At 49.2% G+C, this 26368-nt stretch overlaps 1 protein-coding gene across 1 annotated transcript in view; it reads right to left on the bottom strand.

Annotated features, from left to right (window-relative positions):
* kif28 (kinesin family member 28) overlaps positions 1–26368 on the bottom strand; it is an 83703-nt gene that overhangs the window by 19446 nt on the left and 37889 nt on the right. Inside the window, exons 12-17 of the mRNA XM_038819531.1 lie at positions 22363–22423; positions 17611–17734; positions 14809–14953; positions 13615–13721; positions 3171–3278; positions 2066–2340 (exon numbers count right to left, since the gene is read on the bottom strand). Coding sequence (XP_038675459.1) covers positions 2066–2340; positions 3171–3278; positions 13615–13721; positions 14809–14953; positions 17611–17734; positions 22363–22423 — 820 coding nt within the window. The remainder of the gene's footprint in view (positions 1–2065; positions 2341–3170; positions 3279–13614; positions 13722–14808; positions 14954–17610; positions 17735–22362; positions 22424–26368) is intronic.

Below are 26368 nucleotides of genomic sequence, written 5' to 3'. Positions count from 1 at the left end.
ACTCAATTGCCTTCAGATTTGTGTTGCATTACGCATGCATATCATGTTGATAGAAATCTCAGACCACTTTGATTCAATACAAAATGTGTGATGTAACTGGTCTCTGAAGAGAGTTCTGCACAAAAAAAAAACTAATTTTGTTTCGTCCAGTGAAAGGGTTGAAGCGTTTTTTGTTGGAAAGTGTCTTTTTGCAAAATAAACCACCAAGCTAGGAACGGCAGAACTGATGGGTAGTAGGTGTGCTCTGGGCAGGATAAGAAATGGGACAGAAGCAAGAGGTTGGGGTGAGATTTGGGGGCCTCCATTTGTGTGAACAATGCCCAACTCGCAGGAAGCAGGTCACTAGAGTCTGAGAGGTATGTTTTGCACATGAATCTAAGCGTCAAGATTAGAAGTGGTTAATGGAGTGTGTACGTGACTTGGCGTGTATAAAAAAATGACTTTGTTGCAGCTTTCAGGGTTTAATTCTCTGGCCTCCCAGCCGCATGTCTCTTGGCGGAGTGCCGTTCTCTGGTGGGCAGGATTCTCTGCTCCCGCTGCTGTCAATGGGAATTTCCATTGATGCCACCCCACACGACCGGGATCAGAGAATTCTGCCGCCAGCGAATGATGCCCTATCAATTACCACCAGGACGAGAATAGTGGAACAGTCGAGGCTTTATTGAACAAGATGTTGTGCCTCCTGAAATGAAAAATGAAAATCGCTTATTGTCACGAGTAGGCTTCAATGAAGTTACTGTGAAAAGCCCCTAGTCGCCACATTCCGGCACCTGTCCGGGGAGGCTGGTACGGGAATCGAACCGTGCTGCTGGCCTGCTTGGTCTGCTTTATAAGCCAGCGATTTAGCCTTGTGAGCTAAACCAGCCCCTGTAGCTGGAACCAGAATAGCGCAGGAGAGCACACACTTTTATACACCGCCTACTGGGCGGAGCCAGCAGGCAGGGATTTACCTCTAATATACAGGCAGTGCCATAATACATGTAATATACTACTAGTGCTGACTACCACAGGAATAAAGCTTCAAAACCTGCTCATTAGTGTCTTCTCGTGGTGATGGAGTTGTCCCACAATATCTAGTATTATCTGTACCTGCAGAGATTTATCACAGCTTGGGATGCTTTCCCACCAGGAGTGACTGGGGCCGAGACCGCTGCTTTTTGCAAAGGAAAAGTGGATGAGATAATGCAGACATGTTGGGCCAAATGGCCTCTTTTGGTGTTGTAAAACTTTATAACTAAGTTTATGAAGTAGAGGAAACTACAGGACTATGGGGAGAGAGTGGAGGAATGGATTAATTTTGAACTGGGATATAGAAGAGCCAGCACAGGGAAAATGGGCCAAATGGCCTCTCTTTGTGTTGTAACTCGCTTTGAGATATATTTACTATAGTGGAGTGATTTTATTGCTGGCTGTATTTTAAAAACATTTCCAATTAAGGGGCAATTTAACTTGGCCAATCCACCTAACCTGCAAATCTTTGGCCTGTGGGGGTGAGACCCACGCAGACACGGAGAGAATGTGCAAACTCCACACGGGCAGTGACCTAGGACCGGGATCGAATCCAGGTGCTCGCCGCTGAGAGGCAGCAGTGCTAACCACTGTGCCTCCGTGCCTCCCTATTGTTGGCTGTCTTACAAGCTTGCAGCACGGTAGAACAGTGGTTCGCACTGTTGCTTCACAGCTCCAGGATCCCAGGTTCGATTCCCGGCTTGGGTCACTGCCTGCGGAGTCTGCACGTTCTCCCCGTGTCTGTGTGGGTTTCCTCAGAGTTCTCCAGTTTCCTCCCACAAGTCCCAAAAGACGTGCTGTTAGGTAATTTGGACATCCTGAATTCTCCCTCTGTGTACCCGAACAGGCGCCGGAATGCAGTGACTGGGGGCTTTCCACAGTAACTTCATTGCAGTGTTAATGTAAGCCTACTTGTGACAATAAAGGTTATTATTTCAGTCTCTTTGGTACAGCCTTCAGACACAAAGCAGGCGTGCAAATTATTAGTATGTATTTTGAGTTGAGTCATACTTTAGAAAGAAAAATACAAGCTGAAGAGATCCATTTGGGAACTTACTGTCCAGTTGTGGTGCATGGTACCAGGTTCATTTGCAAAATGGCCTCCTCTTCACCCTGGGAATTGTGAAATTCCACATGTTCTTCCAGTGCAATACAGTAGTTCAGAGACTGGAGCCAGATGTATGCAGTACCTAAGTGGACTGCCTCGATAGGATCCCAGAATGGATCACTTTCTGTATCCAGAGAAATCTTCTCTCCATCGACAAAACGCTGAACAATGTCCTCCATGATGAACTTCCTGTTCACAAACTTGGCCAGTGACCAGACCCACACCTGTTACATTGGAGAATAACTGGGATCAGTCCACATCTCAGAAAATAATTTAAAAAACTTAAGAACTTCGCAGGTGAGGAAATCCTTAATCATGTTGACCAAACTTATTCCAGGGGCATTTTGCTTTGCCACTCTCTTTTCCATTGTAACCTTTCTTTCGATTTTGATTTGATTTATTGTCACATGTACCGAAGTACAGTGAAAAGTATTTTTCTGCGGCCGAGGGAACGTACACAGTACGTACATAGTAGACAACAGAATAATCAACAGATAACATGACAAATGGTACGTCTCCTTCATGGGATGTGGGTGTCGCTAGAAGGCCAACATTTGCTGCTCACTGCTAATTGCCCTTGAACGACCCTTGCTAGGTCATTTACGAGAGCGTCTAAGAGCCAACTACTTTGCTGTGGGTCTGGAGTCACAGGTAGGCCAGACCAGGTTAGGATGGCAGATTTCCTTCCCCTAAAGGACAGCTGTGAACCAGATGGGTGTTTACGACAATTGATGATAGTTTCCTGGTCACCGTTACAGAAACTAGTTTCAGGTTCAGTTTTATTAACGGATTTCAGATTCCACCAGCAGCCACGTTGGGATTTGAATCCATGGACCCAGACCATTAGCCTGGGCCTCTGGATCACCAGCCCATTGACAAAACCACAGTATCACCCCTTCCAAGGCCTCCAGTAATATCTATGTTCCCTTGATATTAAATAGTGCTCACGATAGGAAAACAGATTTTAAAATTGGGAAAAAGAGGTCAGAATTTCTTACTTCTATCATAATTCAAATGATATCAAAACGTGAAGTGCGAGCGCATTCCTTCGTACCTGATGAGTCAATGTATTTGTCACTTTCACCATCACCTCCTTTATCAGATCATGGCCTTTGGAATCTGTTAATGCCAGGTTCTTCACTTCCAATTCAAACTTGAGATTCTGGGATCGAACAATTGAAATAGTTGTTCAAACATTTTTTAAAAAAAGATGCACTCAAACCTTTCAACATCTCCAAGGCCGAACTGTCGACTCAGACACACCGTCACCTCAGTGAGGTTTTCCACTAGTCTGACGGAAGTGTCCTCTTTTAGATTAGACATTAACCTGAGGCCATATCGGCCCACCCAGCTGGACAGACGGGATATCGTGGCAATATTCAAATAAGACCAAAGCATTCTCCTGGTGTCTTGGACAACAATCAATAAAACATCATTAATTAATTAATTGTGACCTGTTGATGCGAAGGTTTGGTAGGGTGAGGTGGTTACAGAGATAGGGCACAGAAGGTGGGGAGAGTGGGTCTAGGTAGAGTCCTCTTTCAGAGGGTTGGTGCATTTGATGATATGCATAAGCAATTTTGTATATAATAATGTACACAACCTCCGACCAGCAGGTGGCAGTGTAAACCTACCACGTGACTCTCTGCCTCGGGGAGTTAGGAGTAAGTCGGGTTGGTGAATAGAAATATTGTGCAGTAGTTCAGAATAGTTAGTTAGTGTTAGTAGTTTGTAATATATTTATTACAGTTATCTTTACCTCACATTTGTTTTATTATAACTTATTTTAACTAGTCAAGAACTAGATGTTCTACTGTGTACCATTCACGCTGGCCAGGACAGAAGAACATGACATGGTACCAGGTCTGAAGATCGACTAAGAACAAGAAGATTCTGAGAAGATCCGAACAATTTAAACTCCAAAGAAGAATAAGGTACAAATGAGAAAACAATTTTTTTCTACTAAAGTCCTAAGCTACTGGCAACTAGTACTCAATGCACTGTAAGACTTTGAAGACCACTATGGAAGGTCTGAAGGCACCTCAACAGCTTCAGGTCACCGGTAACATAGAGAAGAATTGGCGGGTGTTCAAGCAGCAGTTCAAATTCCATGTTGCAGCCCTTGGTCTGCAGGCACAGCCTGACGAGAGGCGTATCGCGTTGCTGCTCACTGTAGCAGGTCCCCAAGCAATTGAAATATTTAACACATTTGTCTTCAATAGTGAGGCGGATAACAAAAATTTCGACAAAGTTCTCAAGCAATTTGATCAGTATTGCTCGCCGAAAAAAAATGAAACTTTCAAGCGCTACATATTTCTCATGATCATCCAGAAAGCAGGCGATTCATTTGATAGTTTTCTAACCCAGGCATTGTCAAACTCGGGGGCGCGACCCGCGGGTGGGTCACGGGCGGGTGACAGGAGGGTCGCGGAGCCGTCCGTCACTGCGCTCCCAATCGCGCAAATCCGCGCGCAACAGCCGCAGCAGCCGGCTTTTAATAACGGCCTTCAAAATGGCCACGAACATGTTAAAAAAATAGCGGATCATTGACGACTGGAGGGTACTAAAATTACACGACTGCACCTTCAACCGCAAGTCGGTTCGAACAGTGTTTTTCAAACTTTTTTTCCGGGGTCTCATTTTTACCAACCGGCCAACATTCGGGACCCAACCCAGCTGACATTCGCGACCCACGCCGGCCAACCTTTGCAACCCACGCTGGCCGACCTTTGCAACCCACGCCGGCCGACCTTTGCAACCCACGCCGGCCAACCTTCGCGGCCCACGCTGGCTGACCTTTGCAAACCATGCCAGCCGACCTACGCGGGCTACGCCAGCTGACATGCATGTCCCAGCATTTCCTCTTGCCTTGTTTGCTTCTGACAAAAATGGAGCAAATGGTTTTGGGTCCCTTTGGCCCTCGTACACGCTCCTCCAATGGAACCTGTTGGATGAAGGTGAAGCTTTCGGGGGTCGGAAAGTATGGAGTCTCCATCTGTCCAAAGTTCTGCATTTTTCCCCCCCTCCGAAAAAAAAATAAAAGAAAATGAATAAAATGAATGAAAAAAATAGAATGAATAAAATAAATGAATAAAATAAAATAAAAAGTGCAGTGATGCACTCGAATAAAAAACGTGCTCCCAGCACAGGCGGCCATTTTGAGCGGCCAACCCGGTCCTCCATTTCATGCCAGCGATGGGGAAAATGACATTTGCCACGACAATATCCAGCGTTTGGAAAGATACGCTGCAACTGTATCGGCAGAAATCATTTTGCGACATAATGATTTTCCGGAAAAAAGGTTAGGCGGGGTTACTCGGTTACAGGGATAGGATGGCGGTGTGGGCTTAAGTAGGGTGCTCTTTCCAAGAGCTGGTGCAGAATCGATGGGCCGAATGGCCTCCTTCTGCACTAAATTCTGTGATTCTAAGAGGTTTACAGTGCAGACAGCACTGCACCAGACAACATGCATCAGTCGATCCTGTACTGAAGGAATTTCATGAGATATTTCAAAGCTTTGGCACTTTACCTTACACGTATAAAGTTCAATTAAAGGAGAAGTCAGTAATTCACGCACCGAGACATGTACCAGCTCCATTGAAAGACAAATTGAAGGCTGAGCTAGAAAGGATGACAGCTTTATGTGTAATTAAACGCATAGAACAACCTACAGATTGGGTAAACTCTGTGGTTTGTGTCAAAAAAAAAATGCAAGAAAAGAGCCAAAGACAGTCTATTGGCTGGCCATTAACCGAGATATTGAAGCAGTGGTACAAAACGGTGCAAAGTGTAGGAGAGTGAACGGTTGCACACAATGCAGAAAGCTAAAAAAAAATGCACACAGTATCGGAAGCTTGAGTTCAAACAGCCTAAAGAGTCAGTTACTCCAAGTTCAGAGAGGAAATAGATCTTTCAAAAAAGGATGGTAGCCATGATGTGGAGATGCCGGCGTTGGACTGGGGTGGGCACAGTAAGAAGTCTTACAACACCAGGTTAAAGTCCAACAGGTTTGTTTCCCGAACTTCACCTGAGGAAGGAGCTGCGCTCCGAAAGCTCGTGTTTGAAACAAATCTGTTGGACTTTAACCTGGTGTTGTAAGACTTCTTACTGTTTGTGGTGATATGATTTGCATACCTGTCTGCCATTGGGGCAGAACACCGGCTTACCATTGGCCCTGGTCGGTCATGTGCCTCTCGACCGATTGGTCGAGAGGCTGAGTTAACCGCGCCTCCTTGCCGAGGTATAAATAGTCAAACGTCCGGTGGTCGTCCATTTTATTGTAGACGACCGCAGGGCTAAGTTCTAGTTTGTTAAAGCCTAACTTTTGTAAAGCAACTCGTCTCTTGTACAATTGATGGCACATCACTGTTCAAAAAAGGAGATTTGAGGACAAATGCACAAGTAGATTTGATGACAAATCCACAAAGAGATTTGACAATAGATCTGCGAGAATACTCCAACCACTGCAGCCAGATGACACACTCAGACTGAAACATTCCAAAGGGAATGGATGGTCAAAGTCTGCAAAGGTACAGCGACAGGTAGGTCCAAATTTGTATCTCATCCACTGATGACGGCACAGTCTGAAGAAGAAACAGAAGAGCTCTGCTGAAACTTCAGCAACCTTTTGTAACGCAACTGCAAGAAGAAATGGTGAGTAACCCTGAGCAACCTGAGGAAGATACAGTCCAGCACACAGAGCCACAACAACAAGATAAAAGACACAACGATACAAGAACAACAAGCAGCATCCACAACTACAAAGATGAAGTAACTTCACAAATTTAACCGCCACTCAGAAGATCAACAAAGCGAAGATGTAAACCTGAGAAACTGAATTTGGAATGGACTGTAATTAGTTACATTTTCTAAAGATTCATGCCTATCATACAGTATTGTAAAAAAATTGAGGTATGAATGTAAATAACTACATTTCCAAAGGAAAGGGATGTGATGATATGCACAAGCAATCTTGAACATAATAATGTACACAACCTCTGGCCAGCAGGTGGCAGTGTAAACCTACCATGTGACTATGTGCCTCGGGGAATTGGAAGCAAGTTGCGTTGGTGGTTAGACGTATTTTGCAGCAGCTCAAGAATAATTAGTTAGTGTTAGTAATTTGTATATTAGTTAGTATATTAGTATATTAGTTTGTAATATATTTATTCCAGTTATCTTTTTTGTTAAATATTTTATTAAGGTATTTGAAAATTTTTATAATAATACCAATAACAATGACATAAACATGGTCTAATAAACATTTCCACCCCATCACAATCCAACCATAAAACAATAATCCACCCCCCACCCGAATACTGCATCTGCTGACATTTTAATTGTCCCCGAGAAAGTCGACGAACGGCTGCCACCTCCGGGTGAACCCGACCATTGACCCGCTTAAGGCGAACTTTATCTTCTCGAGACTGAGAAACCCAGCCATGTCACTAACCCAGGTCTCTACACTCGGGGGCTTTGAGTCCCTCCACATTATCAAGATCCGTCTCCGGGCTACCAGGGAGGCAAAGGCCAAGACGTCAGCCTCTTTCGCCCTCTGAACTTCCGGCTCTTCCGACACTCCAAAGATCACCACCTCCGGTTTCGGCACCAACTGTGTTTTTAGTACTGTGGACATTGCCTTAGCAAAACCCTGCCAAAACCCTCCAAGCTTCGGGCATGCCCAAAACATGTGGACATGATTTGCTGGGCTTCCCGCGCACCTCATACACCTATCCTCTACCCCCAAAAACTTGCTCATCCTAGCCACCATCATGTGCGCCCGGTGGACTACCTTAAATTGTATCTGGCACATGATGAGGAGGTATTAACCCTGCTTAGGGCATCCAGCCATAGACCCACCTCCATCTCTCCTCCTAGCTCGTCCTCCCACCGAGGCCCCCAATTCCCCCCTGTGCCGCCTCCACTGCCCCCAGATTTTGAGGGTAGCCGCTACCACCGGGCTCGTGGTATACCTCGTTGGAGGCAGCAGCAGCGGCGCCGTTGCCAGCGCCTCCAGACTCGTACCCTCACAAGACGCCGTTTCCAGCCTCTCCCATGCCGCCCCCTGCCCCTCCAGCACCCACTTGCGCACCATCGCCACATTAGCGGCCCACAGAGATTGGGCAGCGCCAGCCCCCCCCCCAATCCCTGCTCCGCTCCAGGAATATTCTTCTCACCCTCGGAGTCCCACGTGCCCATACAAACCCCGTTATGCTCCTATTGACCCATCTAAAAAAGGCCTTCGGGATAAGAATGGGGAGGCACTGGAACAGAAACAAAAACCTTGGGAGCACCGTCTTCTTCACTGACTGAACCCTACCTGCCAAAGACAGCGGTAGCGCATCCCACCTCTTGAACTCCTCCATCTGCTCCACTTGCCTCGTGAAATTAAGTCTATGCAGGGCCCCCCAGCTCCTGGCCACCTCGACCCCCAAATATCTAAAGCTCCTCTCCGCCCTTTTTAGTGGGAGCTCACCAGTCCCCCTCTCCTGGTCTCCTGGGTGAACCACAAACAGCTCGCTCTTCCCCATGTTGAGCTTGTACCCTGAAAATTCCCCAAACTCCCTGAGGATTCTCATTACCTCTGGCATCCCCCCCACCGGGTCCACGACATAAAGTAGCAGGTCGTCCGCATAGAGCGATACCCTGTACTCCTCCCCACCCCGCACCAGCCCCCTCCAGTTCCTCGACTCCCTCAGTGCCATAGCCAGGGGTTCAATCGCCAGTGCGAAGAGCAGGGGGGACAGGGGACACCCCTGCCTCGTCCCTCGATACAGCCAAAAGTACTCAGACCTCTTGTTCATGGCCACACTCGCCACTGGGGCTTCATACCACAACCTGACCCACCTGATAAACCCCTCCCCAAACCCGAACCTATTCAGCACCTCCCACAAGTACCCCCACTCTACCCGATCAAAGGCCTTCTCAGCGTCCATCGCCGCCACTATCTCCGCCTCCCCCTCACTTGCTGGCATCATAATGACGTTCAGGAGCCTCCGCACATTCGCATTCAATTGCCTCCCCTTCACGAACCCCGTCTGGTCTTTGTGAATGACCTGCGGTACACAATCCTCAATTCTCGAGGCTAAGACCTTCGCCAGCACCATCGCATCCACATTTAACAGCGAAATCGGCCTGTAAGACCAACACTACAGGGGGTCCTTGTCCCGCTTCAGGATCAAGGAAATAAGTGCCCTGGACATCGTCGGGGGCAAAGCCCCACTCTCCCTTGCCTCATTGAAGGTCCTAACCAACAACGGGCCCAGCAAATCCACATACTTTTTGTAAAATTCGGCCGGGAAACCATCCGGCCCCGGTGCCTTCCCACCCTTCATGCTCCCTATCCCTTTGGTCAGCTCCTCCAGCCCAATCGGAGCTCCGAAACCCACCACCAGTCCCTCCTCCACCCTCGGGAACCTCAGTTGGTCCAGAAAGCGGCCCATTTCTCCCTCTCCAGTGGGGGCTCGGACCGATACAGGGGCCTCACGGTAGCATGGTGGTTAGCATCAATGCTTCACAGCTCCAGGGTCCCAGGTTCGATTCCCGGCTGGGTCACTGTCTGTGTGGAGTCTGCACGTCCTCCCCGTGTGTGCGTGGGTTTCCTCCGGGTGCTCCGGTTTCCTCCCACAGTCCAAAGATGTGCGGGTTAGGTGGATTGGCCATGCTAAATTGCCCGTAGTATAAGGTTAATGGGGGGATTGCTGGGTTACGGGTTACGTGGGTTTAAGTAGGGTGATCATTGCTCGGCACAACATTGAGGGCCGAAGGGCCTGTTCTGTGCTGTACTGTTCTATGTTCTATGTTCTAGTTCCTCATAAAAGTCCCTGAAGACCCCATTGACGTCAACCCCACTTCATGCCACACTCCCCCTCCTGTCCTTAACTCCCCCAATCTCCCTAGCTTCCATCCCGCTTCAGAAGCTGATGCTCCAGCATCTGGCTTGCCTTTTCCCCCATACTCATAGATCGCCCCCTGGATCTTCCTCCACTGCGCCTCCGCCTTCCTGGGCTCAATATTTCTGAAAACATCTTATAGAATTCCACCAGATAGCCATCAGGCCCCGGGGCCTTGCCCGACTGCATGCCCTCGAGCCCCTCCATTATTTCCTCAATCTCAATTGGGGCTCCCAGGTCTTCCACCAGATCCTCATCTACCTTTGGAAACCTCAACTGATCCAAAAGCTGCCACATCCCCTCCACCCCAGCCGGGGGTTCTTCTGACTCATATAATTTACTATACAAGTCTTTCAACACCGCATTCACCCCCGCTGGGTCCAGGACAGTATTCCCTCCTCTGTTCTTTACTTTCCTTATCTCCCTTGCCGCCTCCCTTTTCCTGAGCTGGTGCTCTAACATTCTGCTTGCCTTTTCCCCGTACTCATAGATCGCCCCCTTGCCTTCCTCAACTGTTCCACTGCTTTCCCTGTGGTCAACAGCCCAAACTCCACCTGTAACCTCCGCTGCTCCCTCAGTAGCCCCGTGTCTGGAGCCTCTGAGTATCTCCTGTCCACCTGGAGTATCTCCTCACCTAACCTATCCCTTTCAGCCAGTTCCGCCTTTTCTATGTGGGCCCGTATCGAGATTAATTACCCTCTGACCACTGCCTTCAAAGCTTCCCAAACCGTCGCCGCAGAGACCTCCCCCGTATCATTTGTTTCCAGGTAGTTCTGGATGGACTTGTTAACCCGCCCACGATCACTTCATCCGCTAGCAACCCCACATCCAGTGTCCACAGTGGGCGTTGCCCTCTCTCCACTAACCCATAGATCCACCCAATGTGGGGCATGATCCGACACTGCAATTGCTGAGTACTCAGTATCCACCACCCCCGGAATTAGCGCCCTGCTCAGATCAAAAACGTCAATGCGAGAGTATACCTTATGGACATGTGAGAAAAAAGAAAACTCCTTCGCCTTTGGCCGTGCAAAGCTCCATGGATCTACTCCCCCATCTGTTCCATAAACCCCTTCAATTCCTTTGCCGTAGCTGGCACCCTCCCTGACCTGGATTTTGACCAGTTTAATTCCAGATCAATGACTGTGTTAAATCTCCTCCCATAATCAGGTTATGTGACTCTAAGTCTGGGACCTTACCTAACACCCACCTCATAAATTCCACATCGTCCCAATTCGGAGTATATATGTTCACGAGTACCACCCGCACCCCCTCCAGCTTCCCACTCACCATTATGTACCTACCCCCCATTGTCTGACACGATTCTCCCTGCCTCGAATGCCACTTGTTTGTTGATCAAGATCGCTACCCCCCTGATCTTTGAGTCCAGCCCTGAGTGGAATACTTGGCTAACCCACCCCTTTCTCAATCTCGTCTGGTATGTAACCTTTAGGTGTGTCCTCGTTGCATTGCCACGTCCGCCTTCAGCCCCTCAATGTGCAAACACGCGAGCCCTCTTGACCGGCCCATTCAACCCTCTGACGTTCCATGTAATCAGCCAGGTTGGGGGGCTTACTGCCCCCCCCCCCCCCCCCCTGCTGACTAGCCATCACCCTTTTTAGGCCAGCCTCTAGCTCGCGCCCTTCGCCTTCTCGAGCACCCCCTCGGGCATTTGCCGTTCCCGACCTCCCATTTGTCCCCTAGTAACAGTTCCTCCCCTGTCAGCAAAGCACCTCCCCCCTAGCAACAACACTCGAAACCCAACCCCCCAAGTCAATCTCCAGCTTAACACCTATTCGCCCCCCCTCACCGTGCTTCAGTGAGTCAGCTGACCCATGCTGACTTGATTGCGCCCGCCCCTGGCACCAAGCAGTCTGTCTCCCCATTGTTCTGTCCCCTCTCTCCCCACTTGGACAAACATATTAAAAGCATCACATTCCCCAGTAAACAAACATCAGAAAAAACAGTGAAGAACCAGCCACCTTAGAAAAAAACCCACCCAAAAACAGAACCAGCCCCAAAGACCCCCCCCCCCCCCGCTCTAACCAGCTCCCTGCAAGACAAAGTTACCATCAGCCATCCAAACAGCCCCTTATTACACATAACACTACTTATACTTATTCAGCCCAGCACAACAAATCGCCACCACAGTACTTCTCCAAGGCTTCAGTGTCTTTTAGTTCGCCTCCAGCCTCTTTTCTTGAATAAAAGTCCCATTCCTCATGTGTGACCCAAACACGGGCTGGGTACAACATCCCGAACTTCACCCCCTTCTTAAAGAGGGCCTTATTTGCCCAATTAAACCTAGCTCGCCTCTTGGCCAAATCTGTGCCTAGGTGTTGATAAATGCGCAGCTCACAATTCTCCCACTTGTTGCTCCGTTCCTTCTTGGCCCACCGCAGAACGTGTTCCTTGTCCAGGAATCGGTGAAAGCGCACCACCATTACCCTCGGCGGCTCATTCGCTCAGGGCTTCTTCACGAGGGCTCTGTGCGCTCTATACACTTCCAGGGGCCGAGGGAACGCCTCAGCCCCCATCAACGTCTCCAACATGTCCGTCACATAAGCCCTCGCATCCGATCCCTCACTGCTTTCAGGGAGGCCAATAATTCTTAGATTCTGCCTCCAGGACCTGTTCTCCAGGTCCTTCAGCTTCCCCTGCATTCTTTACTGGCGGTCGTTCATCATCTCCACCTTGGTCTCCAGCACGCTTATGTACACCTCATGCTCGGTCACTTTTTTCTCCACCTCCTGGATCGTACATCCGTGGGTGTCCTGATTCTGCATAACTTGACCAATCGAAGCCTTAATTGGGTCCAGCGTGTCCTTCTTCAGCTTGGCGAAGCAATCTTCGGAAAACTTCACCAGCTGCTCCATCGACCACTGTGCCGTCTCCCCGCGGCCCCTGCTCTCCGCCATGCTTTCCCGCGCTACCGGCTCTGCTCGCACCTTCCTTATAGGACTTTGTCTTCTCACATGGCCACTTCTGGTCCAATTCTCTCCTCACTGTCTCACTCTTCACCGATTTATCCCATAAAATCCGGGAAAAAACGGCGGAAAAAGGTCCAAACGTCCGTCACAGGCGGGAGCTATCAAATGTGCGACCTACTCCTCCATGGCCGCCACCAGCAATCTCTTATTCCAGTTATCTTTACATCACATTTGTTTTATAATAAATGATTTTAACTAGTCAAGAACTAGATGTTCTTCTGCGCATCATTCACACCGGCCTGACAGAAGAACATGACAGTGCAGACCTGATGGGCTGAATGGCCTCTTTCTGCATTGTAGGGATTCTATGGTTCTATGGGGAGAATGGCTGCCACAAACTCATCTTTATTCCAGACAGACACCATTAATTGTCTTTGACAAAGGGTCATCTGGACTCGAAACGTTAGCTCTTTCCTCTTCCTACAGATGCTGCCAGACCTGCTGAGATTTTCCAGCATTTTCTCGTTGGTACCATTAATTGAGAATTCCCAAGGATGTGGAAGGTGTTATGTATATGTACGTTTGGTGTCCTTGGCTGAGAGGGGCTGTATTTGCTTGCCTAGATGAAGGAGGAAGATGGTGAGATACCCTCCCAGAAGAGAAATGGAATGATTACCTTATTTAACTCTTTGCTGATCTGGTTTGCTTCAGCCACCAATGGCTTCACCCTGATGTAGTCAAGGAACACAGCGAGCACACTCGGGTCCACTTTCCGGTTTTTACCTGAAGGAGCTGGTATGGGGATGGTCAGAAGGTTATTAGAGCCACAAGGAGCAAGCAGTGGTCATGCATCGCTTAACCCAACCCTAAATACTAAATAATAATAATAATAATTATTATTATAATAATCATAATAATCTTTATTGTCACAAGTAGACTTATACTAACTCTGCAATTAAGTTACTGTGAAAAGCCCCTAGTCGCTACATTCCAGCGCCTGTTCGGGTACACGGAGGGAGAATTCAGAATGTCCAAATTATCTTTCGGGACTTGTGGGAGGAAACCGGAGCACCCGGAGAAAACCCACACAGACACGGGGAGAACATGCAGACTCCTCACAGACAGTGACCCAAGCCGGGAATTGAGCCTGGGACCCTGGAGCTGTGAAACAACAGTGCTACCCATTGTGCTAAATTGCTGCGCAGTTGAGCGACAGTATTAGCAGAAGGAAAAGTAGATATATGATTGAAAGTTATCCATGGCCTTTCTCAAGGGCTATAATTCATCGTTTTTATTTAGATTAGAAAAATGATCAGGAATCATCATAGAGTTACTGATGTTTCCAGAAACTGTGGACAGCCACCAACACCAAAACCTCACGTTATTTTCAACCAAAAAGTTAATCACATTACGCAATGTACCTTTAACACTTGACTTGTATAAATATTTGCTCCCGAGATCTGGGTAACTCTGACCAGGTTGTATTCATCAAGCATCTTAATTATCTGAGCTGATATCAATGGCCGTTGCAACTGAGGGGCCTATTTCAGACGATATTAGGAGCCAACCATATTCTGCAGGCTGAAATCATGTGTAGGCCTTAACAGATGGAGCAGATTCCCTGATGGATGTGTGTTGGGGTCTATAATGACAATCTGACAGTCATTTTTCTCTAGTGCCAACTCACGCACTCCCACATTTATTGCAGTTGGCGTTACAACTTGGTGGGTGTTGAGTTCACGACCTCTGGATTACTTGTCCAATAAGATAACTATGACACTACCATCCATATCCCTAGCACCGCTGTCCCCCCTCCCCTCTCCCCACCACCCTCTCCCCACCACCCTCCATCCGCTCCTCTACTGCTTACCAAGAGCATCTCTGTCAAAACCTTCTACTGCTGCCAGCTCTGATTGGAAAAAATCGTAGTCATATTTGCTCATGTCCTCAGCATTCCACTCACACGGAAGTCCCACATAAAGGTAGGTGCTGTTGGCTCCTAGAATAACTCGGTCCTGAGGTACATAAACACAAATGTTATAAAAAGGCCCGCCATTCATTAATGGTCCCGGTTTGACGTAAACATAAAAGTATCTTGGGAAAACCTGACAATTCACTCCCACCTGTTAGGAACCTGACAGACTCAATGGGTGGGATTTTGCAGTCCTTGCGGAAGTCGACCTGCGCCGCGGGTTCCCTGGCAGCAGAGGGGCGAGCTACGCAAAACACCATTGACTTCGACGTGACCAGAAGATCCCGACAGCTGCCGGTGGTGAGCTGCGTCCGCCATGGGGAAACCCATTGCGGAAAATTCCAGAAAATGCCTGCATTCGGATTGCAAAACTAGGGATGGAATTCCCCAGTGGGTTCACTGGCGGGAGGGGCAGAGAATTTGTCTTAGTCCCCAAATGGGAGAATTCCACCCCAGGTGTTGGAATGAAAGGAGGCCCGAAATAATGAAGGCCCGAAATGGTGCATCGTTCTGGACAAAGAACTTCCTTTTGTTTTATTCCTTTTCTGAAATTGTTGACTTTGTTTAAAAGGTAAAACATGATATTTTACAATACATTTTAGCATAAACAGCTTTTAAGTGAAAACATCCCCATAGACTCAGGATAAAATATAACTTGTATCGATGTAGAACTTTTCATGACCACCAGCAGGGCCGGCTCAAGGCACCGGCAACTCGGGCGACTGCCCGGGGCGCCATGTGCTCGGGGGCGCCAGAGACTCGGGTCCCGCGCATGCGCAGTTGGGCCGGTGCCAACCAGCGCATGCGCGGTGGCCGCCCGCCCCGAGGGCGGCCCCCCGGCTCGGTCCGCCCCCCCGCTCAGTCCCCCCGCCCCGCCCTCGGGTCCGCCCCCCCCGCCCCGCCCTCGGGTCCGCCCCCCCGCCCCTCCCCTCCCCGCCCTCGGGTCCGCCCCCCTCTCGGGTCCGCCCCCCCGCCCCGCCCCGCCCTCGGGTCCGCCCCCCCTCCGGGTCCGCCCCCCGCGTCCGCCCCCCCCGCCCACCCTCGGGCCCCCCCGCCCCTCCTCGGCCTCGCCCCCCGCCCCTCCTCGGCCTCGCCCCCCGCCCCTCCTCGGCCTCGCCCCCCCGCCCCTCCTCGGCCTCGCCCCCCGCCCCTCCTCGGCCTCGCCCCCCCCGCCCCTCCCCGGCCCCGCCCCCCTCAGCCCCGCCCCCCCCTCGTCCCCCGCCCCCCCCCCCAGCCCCGGCCCCCCCCCCCCCCAGCCCCGGCCCCCCCCCCCCCGGCGCCGCCCCCCCCCCCCGCGCCGCCCCCCCCCCCGCCCCCCGCCCCCCCCCCCCCCCCCCCCCCCCCCCCCCGCCCCAAGGGCGCCGAAGTTCAGCTTGCCCGGGGCGCCAGCAACCCTAGAGCCGGCGCTGCCACCAGGCATCCCAAATAACTTCTTTAGATATTCATTCATGCGATGTGGGTGTCGCTGGCTAGGCCAGCATTTATTGCTTATCCGTAATCTCTCCTTGAGGGTATTTAAGAGCCACATTGCTGTGGATCTGGAGTCACATGTAGGCCAGACCAGGCAAGGATGCAGATTTCCTTCCCCTAAAGGATATTAGTGAACCAAATGCGTTTCACAACAATCACCAATGGTTTTATCATTAGACTTTTAATTCCATGTTTTTAAAAAATACTGAATTCAAATTTACCATCTGCTACAATCGGATTCGAAGCCAGGTCCCGAGAGCAATCAGGATTACCAGCGACAACAGCACCAGGCCACTGCCTCCTCTTCACAGCAAATAAAATAATTTTGGAAAGTAGACTCTGTTATAATGCGGGAAAGGCAGCAGCTAATTTATGCACAGCAAACCACCACAAACAGCAATGTAACATTGAGCTGATCTTTTATTCGTGATGTTCATTGAGGGACGAATATTGCCCAAAGAACCATGAATAATTGGCTTGCTCTTCTTCAACAGTTTCATAAAATTAAAAAAAAATTCATTTATGGGATGTCGGTGTTGCTCACTCGGCCAACATTTATTGCCTATTCCTAGTTGCCCTTCAGAAAATGGTAGTGAGCTGCCTTCTTGAACCCATTGGTGTAGGCACACACACTGTGCTGTTAGGGAAGGAGTTCCAGGATTTTGCTAGGACAGTGAAGGAACAATGATTATTTCCAAGTCGGGGTGGTGAGTGACTTGGAGGGGAACCTCCAGGTGGTGGGGTTTCCAGGTATCTGCTGCTCTTGTCCTTCTAGATGGTTATGGTCATGGGTTTGGAAGGTGTTGTCTAAGGAACCTTGGTGGATTACTGCAGCGCATCTTGTAGATGGTACACATGGCTGCTACGTGCATCAGTGGTGGAGGGCCTGAATGCTTATGGAAAGGGGGGGGGGGGCAATCAAGTGGGTTGCTTTGTCCTGGATGGTGTCGGGCTTCTTGAGTGTTGTTGGAGCTTCACCCATTGAGGCAAGTGGGGAGTATTCCATCACATTCCTGACTTTTATATCCACGCAAGCAGGAAGATGTGGTCTCAGTTCAACATCTCATTCAAAACATAGCAATTCCAACAGTGCTGCACTCCCTCATCGATCCATATTTTTGTGCTCAATGTCTGGAGTGAGTATTGAACCCAAAGCCTTGTGATGTATAGATGAGGAGGCTACCAACAGTGCCAGATCACATCACCCTGCATAAAGAACAAGTGACTTACCAAATGTTGAAGTTGAACTTTAGTAAGGACAAGGACCCCGTTTAAAGTCACTTTAGCTTGTCCATGTGGCTCCAGGGTGACTTTATTGTCTAGGTTTGTGATGATGGCATGTTTATCGGCAATACTAAAGAAGAAAGATAACATCCACAACATAAAATTAACCTTGTTTATCCAAACAATAAAGGCTTCACACTATATACTCCACTATATCACAGCGTTAACAGACCATCGCACTGTAGAACGTCTCAAAAGGAGACCATTCAGCCCATTGTGGCCGTGTTTGAGCTATTCACCCATGGCCTTGCACATTTGCTTCAAATATTTTTCACATATTCTATTAGAAAATACAATCGTCTCTGCCACATCCACTCTCTCAAAGCATCTTGTGTTCCAACAACTCTGTGTGGAGAAATTCCCGAGCTTCTCCCCTCATGCTTTTCACAACAATCGTGGACTCCCCAACCCAGAAGACTTTTTTTCTCCTTGTTTGCTCCATCGAATTAATAATTTAAAACAAATCTCTAATTCAATCTCCTTTTTTTCCTGTGTGACCTGTTTCAGTCTCTGGAGTCTCTTGTCACATTTATAGTTTTTCCATTACTGATAGAGTTTTTGTGAATTTAGACGTACGCTTTCTATGACCATAAGGTCCATCCTGTAATGAGGCACCTAAATCTGAAAGCAGCACTCTACCTGTGCCATAATCAATAATTTGTAAGAATTCATCACTATATTTTGTGTGTTATTCCCCTACTAATAAAACCTGATATTCTGTTAGCCTTTTTTTGAGGCTTTATGTATCTACAGTTTCAGAGAATTATTTGTTTGTATGCCTACATTTTATAAATTCAGCTGCTTGTGCACCTTGCTCTTGTGTTTTTGTCTCAAGTGATCCAGATTAAATTGCATCTATCACCTGTCTGCCCATTCCGCTAACCTGTGTTCCTGAAGCCTTTTAGATCAGAGGGATACGCAGCCACACCTCAGTCTGTCTTTGCCTGATATCCGTGTTATCTACAAGAGGGCAATGAGGCTACCCTCAATCTGGGATATTGAAGGAATTGCAGCTCCCTTGCTGTGACATCCCTATCCTAAATAGTCTTCCCAAAATCCTCAGACTGTGGCCCCTGGCTCTGGACATACCCACCATCGGGAACATCTTTGCTGCATCCACCCTATCTAGTCTTATTAGAATTTTATAAGTCTCTATGAGATTCCCCCTCATTTGTCAGAATTCCAGCGAACACAATCCTAATCTAGTCAATTTCTCTTCATACGTCAGTCCCGCCATCCCTGGAATCAGTCTGGTAAACCTTTGCTGCACTCCCTCAAGAGCAAGAACATCCTTCCTCAGAGAAGGAGACCAAAACTCCACCCAATACTCCAGGTGTGGCCTCACCAAGGCCCTGTATAATTCCAACAATACATCCTGTTCTCGAAACCTCTCGCAATGAAGGCCAACATACCATTTGCCTTCTTTACCGCCTGCTGCACCTGCATGCTTACCTTCAGCAAATGGTGCACAAGGACACCCAGGTCCCACTGCACACTCCCCTCTCCCAATTTACAACCGTTCAGGTAGTAACCTGCTTTCCTGTTTTTGCTTCCAAAGTGAATAACCTCACACTTACCCAAATTATACTGCATCTGCCATTGATTTGCCCACTCGCCCAACCTGTGCAGAGCATGCTGTAGGATCCCTGCATCCTCGTCACAATTCACCCTCCCACCCAACTTGGTATCATCTGCAAACTTTGTGATGTTACATTTTGTTCCCTCATCCAAATCATTATTATATATGTAGTGAATAGCTGGGGTCCCAGCACCGATCCCTCTGACACCCCATCGTTACTGCCTGCCAATTTGAAAAGGACTAGTTAATTCCTACTCTTTGTTTCCTTTCTGCCAACTAGTTTTTTATCCATCTCAATACATTTCCCCCACTCCCATGCGCTATAATCTTGCGCAACAATCTATTATGTGGGACTTTGTCAAACGCTTTCTGAAAGTCCAAATATACCACATCGACTGGCTCCCCTTGTCAACTCTACTAGTTACATCTTCAAAGAATTCCAATAGATTTGTCAAGCATGATTCCCCTTCATAAATTCATGCTGACTCTGCCACTGTTTTCTAAATGCTCCGCTAAAAAGTCCTTGATAATGAATTTTCCCCACTACCGATGTTAGGCTTACTGGTCTATAATTCAGTTTTCTCTCTACTTCCCTTTTTGAATATTGGAGTGACATTAGCTACCCTGCTATCTGTAGGGCCTGCTCCAGAGTCTATAGAATCCTGGAAGATGACCACCAATGCAACCACTATTTCTAGAGCCACTTCCTTAAGTACTCTGGGATGTAAATTATCAGGCTCTGGGGATTTATCAGCCTTCAATCGCATCAATTTCCCCAGCATCATGGGCTGGATTCTCCGCACCCCAACGCTGAAATCGCGGCTGGCGTGGGGGCGGAGAATCCATTTTCCCGCACGGAATTGGGACCGACACCGGTTCCCTGATTCTGCGGGCCCCGAAAAGCGTTGTACTCGGAGGGTATGCCACGCTGCCTTGCACCTGACCTGGAGCAATTGCTGGAGGCCCACTCTACCATTCTCCACACCCGACCAGCCAAAGTCCTGACGGTGTGGATCTAATGTGGTCCAGCCGGTCGGGAAACTAGTGTGGCGGCGGTGGATTCAGTCCGCGGCCGCCTTGGTCCGGAGCGGGCCGATCGGAGGGCTGGGAGGGCCTTATATGCGGCTGGGAAATGTTTGTGCGGGTGGACAGAGTCGGGCGCGTGGCTGACCATGGAGGGGCTATTTTCAGAGTCCAGCTCCACAGTCCGGTTCCGCCAGGTGCGGAGCCCCGTATCTGCAGCAAAAGCTGCTAGATTTACGGCGGGTCCCTGCTAGCCCCCTGTGGGGCTAGGAATTTGTGTCTCTTTCACGCCAGTTTTTCTGGCGTAACACTCCACAATTCTGACACTGGCATGGGACATAATTGTAACGGATAATCCAGCCCCATTTTTCTACTAATATTAGGCTTACTGGTCTATAATTCCACAATTCTTCCCTCTCACTAAATCTTGCATTCTCCAACATTTCTGGTAACTGATTTGTGTCCTATTTTGTGAAGACAGAACCAAAGTATGTATTCAGTTGCTCAGCCATTTCTTTGTCCCCTATTATACATTCCCTGTTTCTGTCTGTCGGGGACGTACATTCGTCTTCACCAAACTCTTTCTCTTCACATACTGACAGAAACTCTTCGTGCCAGTCTTTATGTTCCCTGCAAGCTTCCTTCCGTACTGCACTTTCCCGTCTTAATCAATCCCTTCGTTCTTTTTTGCTGAATTCTAAACTGCTCCCAATCCTCAGACCTATGATTTTTCTTGGTCAATCTGAATGCTTCTTCCTTGGATCAGATACTATTTCTAATTTTGTGAGCCATGGATTGGCCCTCTTACCCATTTTGCTTTTGTGCCAGACAGGAATCAACAGTTGTTGCAGAGTCCCTGTCTCTAAACCAAAGGTTCTGGGTTCAGGTTTCACCCCAGAACTTGAGGACCACAGAAGACATGTTCAAAGTGTGACCAAACAGATTGATTGTAGACCTGCAAATCCAACATGCCTATGGCAGGTAACAAGAGTGGGAGCGACTCCTCATCTGCCGCACTTTGATGTGCAGTGACACTTCTCCAGCTACAGTTTCAGGTCAGCGACTATGACAGGAAAACCAAGGGGCGGGATTCTCCGACCCCCCCCCCCGCTGGGTCGGAGAATCGCTGGGTCGGAGAATCGCTGAGGGGCGGCGTGAATCCCGCCCCTGCCGGCTGCCGAATTCTCCGGCGCCAGAGAATTGGCGGGGGCGGGAATCGCGCCGCGCCGGTTGGTGGCTGCTGGCAGTCCCCCCCCCCCCCAGGATTCTCCGGCCTGCATTGGGCCGAACTCCCACTCGTTCTATGCAGGTCCCGCCAGCGTAATTGGACTAGGTCCCTTACCGGCGAGACCTGGCTGCGTGGGCGGGCTCCGGGGTCCTGGGGGGGAGGACGCGGGGAGATCTGGTCCCGGGGGGTGCCCCCACTGTGGCCTGGCCCGCGATCGGGGCCCATCGATCTGCGGGCGGGCCTGTGCCGTGGGGGCACTCTATTCCTACGCGCCGGCCGTGTAAGCCTCCGCAATGGCCGACGTATAGGTGAACCCCTCCTGCGCATACGCGGGGATGACTTCAGCAGCCGGTAACGCTCCCACGCATGTGCGGACCCGTGCCTGCCGGCTGGCGCGTCGCCAGAGGCTTTCCACGCCAGCCGGCGGGGCGCCAACCACTCCGGGACGGGCCTAGCCCCTAAAGGTGTGGAGGATTCCGCACCTTTGGGGCGGCCTGACGCCGGAGTGGTTCATGCCACTCTGTCCCGCCGGGACCCCCAGCCCCGCCGGGTACGGGAGAATCCCGCCCAAGCTGTGAAACACAATTGTAAGTATGTACTTTGTGTATCTCTGATATGTCTAGACATGGGAAGTCTTCTAAGTCTATTTGACTCAATACTAATAAGGGGTGCACTATATTCCCTCCTTCAAAGACGCAAGTAAAATATTAGCATAATGTAATCATAAACCGGAGCGTGTAAATAGCCCCTCATTTACATATCATCACTTTCAGTAACCTAGCTACTGTATTGGCACTTTGTTGAACATTCTAGTTGACTCTCCAGCAGCCTAGCCTGCAAATATCTTTTTAAAAACGTTTCCACCTACCCAAAACCTTTAATAACAATGGCCTGTGGGAAATTTCCGGATTGTCCGATGACAGTCTCTCCTGAAACAAAACACGGACATTCTAAAATAATCAGCATGTTTGAAGTATAGATGAAGACACGTCATTCTTTGAACTCAGGTGGGCCAAGAACAGGAAGGTGAGTGAATGCGTCGCATAAACCTGCACTTAATCAACCTGTCTTCTCAAAGTGTGAAAAGCTGAACACGGTAACAAGCATTGCGAGACACTGAAATGCAGACCTTAGTGGTCCGGTTGAACTGTTCATCCACAATTTAAAATAAATAATTTCAGAGGATGTGAGTGTCGCTGGAAGGGTCAGCACCTGTTGCCCATCCCGAATCCAGTGGCGTTCTTGGTCATTTCAGAGGGCACAATAAGTGTCAACCACATTGCTATGGATCTGGAGCCACATGTAGGACAGGCCAGGCAAGGGTGGCAGATTTCCTTCCTTAAAGGACCAGATGGGTTTTGTTTTTACAACAATTTATATTTTCATGGTCACCATCACGGGGACTGGCTTCAAGTCCCAAAATTTTCATGAACTGAACTAAAACTCCACCAACTGCTATGGTGGGATTTGAACCCATGTCCCCAGAAAATTATTCTACGTTTCTAGGTTATTAGCCCAGGGACATTACCGGTGTTCTGCCGTCTCCCCTAAATATAAGCCTGCTGAATGGCAAACTGGGTCGGGAGCCTCCCTCATTTTATCTTACAGGCCCTCCGCAGTCACTCTGGCTTTTCTTTAAGATTCTGCACTGCATGGAGCTGAACTGCTTCTTCGGTATCCAGGTGTAGGAGCATTAAAATGGCTGTGGTTGGCACAAATGAAGCAGGCAGGGGCAATTCACCATTTCCTGATAAGTTATTTCAATGGAACAGATTGAAACCATGAACAATTAGTGCACCTTTGATCAAGCGTTTCCACCCCACCAAGTTTTTGTTTCTGTCGTAACCAATGACTGGAAAGGTTGGGCGGGGGGGGGGGGGGGGGGGGGGGGGGGGGGGGGGGGGGGGGGGGGGGGGGGGGAGCGCGAGTGATGGGGTCGTGGGTCAGGTAAGTAACCGTCTCTCAAGAGCCAGGTCATTTATTGAAATATGCTGTAGTGACGGCTTGCCTCAGGGTTATTTTTTAGGGACTTTCACATTTAATGGGTTCGGGACAGACTTCCCAGGGCCGAGGAAACAGGGCAGCTAAAGGGACGAGGGGTGTGCCAGGTACAGCACTGCCTGTGGGCCAGGAGGAGCAGGAAAAGAAATGAAATGAAAATCGCTTATTGTCACGCGTAGGCTTCAATGGAGTTACTGTGAAAAGCCCCTAGTCGCCGCATTCCGGCGCCTGTTCGGGAGGCTGGTACGGGAATCGAACCGTGCCGCTGGCCTGCTTGGTCTGCTTTAAAAGCCAGCGATTTAGCCGAGTGATCTAAACCAGGAGGTGCAACCCGCTGTAATCAGGTGGGAAACATTCCCCTTCCCCACTCCTGAGTAGGGGAAAAAAAACAGTATAACGGGAAAATGTGAATACTGGTCTGATGTGTTTTTCAGGATCCTCCCTGGCCTATCCCTTTCCCACAGGATTTCCCACCTCTATTCTCCATTTCAAATGAGCTCCTGCAGTTGGGTTTGGCGGGGCTTTCCGTGCTCCTCATCTATATGGGTAGCCCCCCCCCCCCCCCCCCCCCCCCCCCCCACCCTGCACGGTCACTACAAGTCAATCTCTACTCCCTCTCTGCCTCCTCGTAAATCGGGGCTAATGCTTCAAGGGTCATTTTACCACAGCTGGAAGGGGCTGGTTTAGCACACTGGGCTAAATCGCTGGCTTTGAAAGCAGACCAAGGCAGGCCAGCAGCACGGTTCGATTCCCGTACCCGCCTCCCCGAACAGGCACCGGAATGTGGCGACTAGGAGCTTTTCACGGTAACTTCATTGAAGCCTACTTGTGACAATAAGCGATTTTCATTTCAGTTTCAAAATCCGTTAAGCAACTGATGGGCTGAGGATAAGGGAAGTTTTAAAAATAACAGAAAGGAGAGAGGGTTTCTATGAGAGTTCGAGGGAGGAGTGACTAATTTTTTTTAAAATTACTTTTTCTGAGTTACAAAGCCAGGGCTCAGAGTGTGGTCAGGGGCGAACCCCTAATCCAGCTCCTTGCCTGCTCCAAAAACCAATTCAAATTGAATCCAATTCATGGTCCCCACAAGAGAGACATACCGAATCTGAGCCAAAAGGCCGAGAAGCGATTAAATGACAGAGGCGAAGACGGTGGAAGAGAAACGCTTCAGATAAGTAGAAGGCCAGGAAAGAGGATTCCTCATCTGTATTAATCTGTATAAGTGTCAGTCACCTTAATCTACTTTGATCTAAAAGCAGGTGGGGAGGGGAGTCAACTCAGGCCAATTTAAAAGAGCAACTTGTAACTCACTCCCTCCCAGTGAGTTCTCCCAGTGAGCCAGAGGAGACACAGCCAGAGTGAGATACAGCAAAGAGTGAGTTTGGGAATTTGAAGCTAGGTGGGAATTCTAAGCTGGGTGGGGAGGATGTGCTTTTTATCCTTGGTGAGTGACTGGTAAGTAGTTTTTCTGTTTTCTTTTTCTTTTCATTGGTATATTTATTTTTTTCTTTGCTTTTTTTGGAATTGTAGTTGTATAAGTTAACCAAAGGTTTAAGACATGGCAGTAGATCCCAGACCCGTGTCATGCTCCTCATGTGCGATGTGGGAGCTCAGGGACACGTCACTGTCCCTGGCTCCTTCACGTGCAAGAACGTGCAACTATATTGTTGGTGCCTATGTAGACCACAACAGCTGCAGCTCCTGTTAGACCGCTTGACGGCTCTGGAGCTGCGGATGGACTCACTTTGGAGCATCCGCGATGCTGAGGACGTCGTGGATAGCACGTTTAGTGAGTTGGTCACACCGTAGGTGAAGGTTACTGAGGGAAATAGAAAATGGGTGACCAAAAGACAGAGCGAGAGTAGGAAGGCAGTGCAGGTGTCCCCTGCGGTCATCTCCATGCAAAACAGATATACCGCTTTGGATACTGTTGAGGGAGTTGGCTCACCAGGGCAAGGCAGCATCAGCCAGGTTCATGGCACCGTGGCTGGCTCTGCTGTGCAGCAGGGCAGGAAGAAGAATGACAGGGCTATAGTGATAGGGGACTCGATCATAAGGGGAATAGACAGGCGGTTCTGTGGATGCAATTGAGACTCCAGGATGGTATGTTGCCTCCCTGGTGCAAGGGTCAAGGATGTCTCGGAGCGGCTGCAGGATATTCTGGGGGGTGGGGGGGTGAACAGCCAGCTGTCGTGGTGCACATAGGCACCAATGATATAGGTAAAAAACGGGATGAGGTCCTACAAGTTGAAATCAAGGAGTTAGGAGTTAAACTAAAAAGTAGGACCACAAAGGTAGTAATCTCAGGATTGCTACCTGTGCCACAAGCTAGTCAGAGTAGGAATATCAGGATAGATAGGATGAATGCGTGGCTCGAGAGATGGTGCAAGAGGGAGGGATTCAAATTCCTGGGGCATTGGAACCGGTTCTGGGGGAGGTGGGACCAGTACAAACCGGACGGTCTGCACCTGGGCAGGACTGGAACCGATGTCCTAGGGGGGGTGTTTTCTAGAGCTGTTGGGGAGGGTTTAAACTAATGTGGCAGGGGGATGGGAACCAATGGAGGAAGTCGGAAGGTAGTAAAACAGGGACAGAAACAAAAGGCAGTAAGGGGGAAAGTGTAAGGCAGAGAAGACATAGTCAGAAATCCATAAGGGCGACAGTACAAGGTACAGTGACTGAGGGGAGCTCAGTGAATAGGCCCAGTAATAACAAAAGGAATAAAACAGGAAGTAAAAACATAAATGGTAAGCAACACGGCAGGTTGTTACATGAAGATATGTGTTCAATGACAAGGAAAATTAGGAGAAAAGTTAAGAGGAAATATAACTTAGGAGAGGTTACTGATCGAGGTATTAAGATTCAAAACAGAG

This window comes from Scyliorhinus canicula, chromosome 1 (assembly GCF_902713615.1).
Source record: "Scyliorhinus canicula chromosome 1, sScyCan1.1, whole genome shotgun sequence".
Lineage (NCBI taxonomy): Eukaryota > Metazoa > Chordata > Chondrichthyes > Carcharhiniformes > Scyliorhinidae > Scyliorhinus > Scyliorhinus canicula.
This window is presented reverse-complemented; position numbering and strand designations above follow the sequence as displayed.